The sequence below is a fragment of the Emydura macquarii genome, unplaced genomic scaffold, assembly GCF_026122565.2.
Source record: "Emydura macquarii macquarii isolate MOO-44397 ecotype Brisbane River unplaced genomic scaffold, CSIRO-AGI_Emac_v2 contig_968, whole genome shotgun sequence".
NCBI lineage: Eukaryota > Metazoa > Chordata > Testudines > Chelidae > Emydura > Emydura macquarii.
Genome location: NW_027131105.1, coordinates 13155720 through 13160209, shown reverse-complemented (window position 1 = coordinate 13160209; position 4490 = coordinate 13155720). Strand labels below are relative to the sequence as shown.

General features: G+C 69.5%; 1 protein-coding gene across 1 annotated transcript; it reads left to right on the top strand.

Moving 5' to 3' along the window:
- Positions 1 to 1883: 1883 nt before the first annotated feature.
- On the top strand, positions 1884 to 3654 carry H1-10 (H1.10 linker histone). The gene has a single exon (XM_067544260.1). The coding sequence runs from the start codon at positions 2093 to 2095 to the stop codon at positions 2753 to 2755; it is 663 nt and encodes a 220-aa protein (XP_067400361.1). The 5' UTR covers positions 1884 to 2092; the 3' UTR covers positions 2756 to 3654.
- Positions 3655 to 4490: the final 836 nt, after the last annotated feature.

Below are 4490 nucleotides of genomic sequence, written 5' to 3'. Positions count from 1 at the left end.
GGCAGAGGGGAAGCGGAAGAGAGGTGGTGGGGCAGACGAGGCGGGAAAGAGGCAGTGGGGGGCAGACGGAAAGGGGGGGGTTGCTAAATTTCCCCCGGCGCCGGCGTGGCGGAATTTGGGGCGGGGGGGGGACGCTGCTCCTCACGCAGGCGGGGCCGGGGGGTGCAGTGGAGGGGCGAGCGAAGCTGCTTTCCTTTCGCCCCTGACTGCGGGGGAGGTTGCGGCGGGTCCCGCCCTCACCCCTTGTGGCGGGGAGTCGCCGCTTTCCCCGCTCAAGCTCTGTGCCGCGCGAGCCCCGCAGCGCCCCCGCCCCTCCCTGTCCGCGAGCAGCGCCCGACGCCCACCTGCAGGGGCCGCAGCAGCTCCCGCTGCGCCCCGCTCGTGGCGGTGGGGTGGGTGTGGGGCATGACCCAGCTCAGCGCGCGCCGGGTGACAGCTGGCAGGTCACCGCCGTATCCTCCCCTCCCAGGTGGCTCGAGGCAGAGCGGGGGCGGGCCGCCTCGCTGCACACCCCACACGCGCCTTCCTGGGGGGAGGGGCGGTGGAAGCGGCTGAGAAGGCTAGTGATTTTTCTGCCCGCACGGCCCATGCCCTCTGCATCACCCCGGCCCGGCCCCCTGCCTGGGCAGTGCCTGCCTTCCCCAGGCGGAGCGCGTCGGAGGGGACCGAGTCCCCCGGTCCCCTCAGGAGCTGCAGTGTGCCCCGCGCCCCACAAGCCGGGGGGAGGAGGGGGGCGCCGCCGACCCCTGCCAGCATCACGTGCGGGGAGATGGGGAAAGTGCCCGCCCGCCTGAAACAAAAGGCTCAGCTCCGCCGTGTCCCAAATTGTCCTAAATTCACCCGCCCCCCCCCCCCCCCAATGGGACGCGCCGGGGGGAGGTGGGACACGATCTTTCCCCTTCCCCCGGCAGCCCCATAGGGCAGCCCGCATCACTCTGTCCGTCCCTCACTGCCGATAGAGCAGGTAGCGCGCCCCGTCCCGTGGGCATGGCGCAGGAGTGCCCAGACACCCACGCGGGAGGGGGAGTAGCCCCGCTTTGCAGAGCGACGCACCAGACAGCTCTACCCCTCGCAGCATGGTCCCGGCCATACACCCCCCCGCCTCGCTCCCCCACAGATGCCCTGGGACTCCCCCAGTCTGCAGCCCGCAGCCCTGCACCCTCCCTCGACCGCGACGGTCCGGGGCTCCTGCCTCCCCAGACCCCTGTATTTTAATGTAGGCGCCAGCAGCGCCTCCGCAGGGGGAGAGGGCGGCTAACCATCCCCAGACACACATGGGGTGAGGCCGCTCAGCTGCCCGGTGGGGGGTCCCTATAGCAGCAGGGTCCTGGGCGCGGAGACCCCAATGGCTTCTGCGAACCTCGGCCCCTCCATATCGGGCGGGGACCCCCATGGAAGCGTCTCGCCCGCTCAGTGCTGCTGCTGTCGACCACGTGAGGGCGTCCAGTGTGTTAGTTACAACAAATTAACCCCGGGCCAGCGCAGCCGCCGGGGAACCCCGCCGCCCGCAGAGGGGACCCAGCCCAGGTCCCCCCTCTTCGCTACCCAGCACGTGGGGTGGTGGGGCCGGGTGCCTCCGCCTGGGCAGTCCAGACCCCCCTATTCGGGGCGCCCCCCTCCTCTCTCTCTCCCCAGCATAGGGTGCGCCCTTTAAATCGCCTCTGGGGGACCTTTTTCGGGCCCAGGGCGCCCCGGCTGCAGGACAGCGGGATCAAGCACCGTCAGGAGCAGAGTTCTGCGGGGCCGCCTCGGCTCTGGGCTGTCGGGCCTGGGCACTAGAGCCCCGCAAAGGGGCTCCAAAAAGCACAAGTTGGAGCTGGCCCTGGCCCAGGCTGTTGTTGTTCTCAACGTGGTCCGCTCATTGTGCATATAAAGAGCTGCCTCGGAGCCCGCCCGCCCAGGCAGCAGGCGGATCGCATCATCTCCGCGCGGGAGCGGAGCGAGCGGCTTCGGGTTCTCTGCTCGCAGCACCAGCCGCTCTCGTCTGCTCGAGCCCAAAGCAGGAACCGCGGCTCCGGCGCGTGTCCCTCGCTGCCCCGCTTTTGCCGCGGCCCCCTTTCCCTGCAGACGCTCCCCGCCCCTCCCAGCCAGCATGTCGGTGGAGCTGGAAGAAGCCGACCTGCCTCTGACCGAGGCGGAGGAAGCGCCCCTGGCCCCGGAGAAGAAAGGGGCCGCCAAAAAAGCCAAGAGCGGGGGCTCGTCCCTGTCGCCCTCCAAGAAGAAGAAGAACAACAAGAAGAAGAACCAGCCGGGCAAGTACAGCCAGCTGGTGGTGGAGACCATCCGCAAGCTGGGCGAGCGCAACGGCTCCTCGCTGGCCAAGATCTACAATGAGGCCAAGAAGGTGGCCTGGTTCGACCAGCAGAACGGGCGGACCTACCTGAAGTACTCCATCAAGGCGCTGGTGCAGAACGACACCCTGCTGCAGGTCAAGGGCACCGGCGCCAACGGCTCCTTCAAGCTGAATCGGAAGAAGCTGGAAGGGGGCGGCGAGGGGGCCGCCGGCAGCAGCGCCCCGAAGTCCCACAAGAAGGTGGCGGCCTCCACCTCCCGCCGGGCGGAGAAGAAGCCGGCCGCCAAGAGCAAGAAGCCCGAGAAGAAGTCGCACAAGAAAGGCGCCGGCAGCAGCAGCAGCGGCCCCGCCAGGAAAGACAAGGGCAAAGCCAAGAAGCCGACCAAGAAAGCCGCCTCGCCGGGGGGCAAGAAGGTGAAGAAGTCTGCAAAGCCCAAGGCGCTGAAGAGCAGGAAGGCGTGAGACAAGCGGGGGGAGCAGGGCGCCCCGCCACGTCGGTTGGGGCGGGGAGAGAGAGAGACCCTTTCCCGTCCCTTCCCCCCTCCCCAGCCGCCCAGGGCTTTGCGCCCCGAGACACGGACTCTGCTCTGCGGACAGCCCCGGGTTGTCCGCGTTGTGTGTGTATTGCTGGCCTCGCTCTGTAGCTGACGACGCGCGCAGGGACACGGGGTTTGCTGCCCCCCCCCCCAGCCGCGCAGCCCATCCCGGCGGTTTTCGGAGCTGGACGGAGCGAGCCACCCCCGCCCCGCCGCAGCCCCAGATGTGCCGGGCTGGGCCCCGCCCGTCTTGTTTCCATGGTAGCGGTGCCTGTTTTTCGAAGCCGCCTCTTCGCTTGTTTTTCTCCTGCTCCGCCCCCGGCAGGACGGGGGGGGGGCGTGCCCCCCACGTGGCCGCGCAGCGCCCGCCGCCGGTACCCCGACCGTGGCTGCTCTGCAGCGGGGTGGGGGGGAGCGGCGGGGTGTTTTTGTGTGTGGCTACTCCAGAATGTTTCGAACTGGGCGGACGCCCTCCATTGGGTCTCGCTCCGGCGTCATGGAAACGAGCAGTGAGGCGCCAGTTTGCTACAGTGGCGTCTGGGGCCACCCGGGGCGACTCCCCGGCTGCCTCCCCTCCCCCACCCCCGGTGAGCCCGTGCCGCGGAGCACGCAGACGGGCAGGGCTCGGCGTTCTGCGCGCGGGCCCACGCGACCCGAGCAGCAGTTCGACTGCCGCCGCCGTGCGAGTCCTGTCCCGCCGTTGCGGGGCTGACGCCGGTTGGGCTCGTGCCGGGGTTACCCGCCCCCGACGCGCTCGTACCACGTGTTCAGGATGCAGCGTTAATTGCCTTTTCTGTTGTTCAATAAATCGTTTAAACCTTTGAATTGAGATTGGCTCTTCCTTGGTGTGGGGGCGGGGGGAGGGGCTGAGCGCGCGCGGGCGGGTCCATATCGTCGGGGGGGGGGGGAATGTGCTTGGCGCGTGAACGGAGACGGTGGGCGGGGAGGGTAACAGTCCCGTTCCCCGCAGCGATGGGGGGGGGGGGGGGGGGGGGAGCGGCTCCTCCAGCCCGGCCCGAGGGAGGCGGGGCGTGTCTCCCCTCCAACCACTTGGATTTCGAGACCTTTCCCCCCTCGTCCCGCGCGTCTCTCGGGAGCGGAGCGCGTTGTCTCCCCGCCCCCTCCTGCGTGACCGTCCCTCTCTCCCCTTCCGTCCAGTAAAGCGGAGCCGCTGCGGGAGGAGAGCGAGCGCCAGAGCCGGGCCCGCCGCGGTTTCATCTCCCCCGCCGGGCCCCGTCCCAGCCTCTCCCCTCCCCCACCAGGCTCCAGCTTGTGAGGGGAACGAGCGAGCCCCCTCCCGCACCCTTCGCGGGGCTGTGGAGCCGCTGCCCGGGCCCGGCCCTGCTTGGACCGTTCTTGGCAGGCACGTTATCGGGCTGCGACTGCGGCGGTGATGGCGCCTGGACGCTGTTGGGGAAAGGCCCTGGGGCTACTGGCTGGGAGAGCCCCGCTGTGCAGCAGGAAGGCGCCCCGCCCCCTTAGGGGCATTAGTTCAATTTAATGACAGCAGGAGGGTAGAGCAGCATCACCCTCCCCGGGCAGTTCTCCCCCCCCCACTTGCTCTCCCGTCCCCCATACCTCTTCCAGGCATGCCCCTACGCCCCCTTTGTGGTACGTATCCCTGCCCCACCGGTTACCCCACCCCGCTGAAGCAGAGTCTC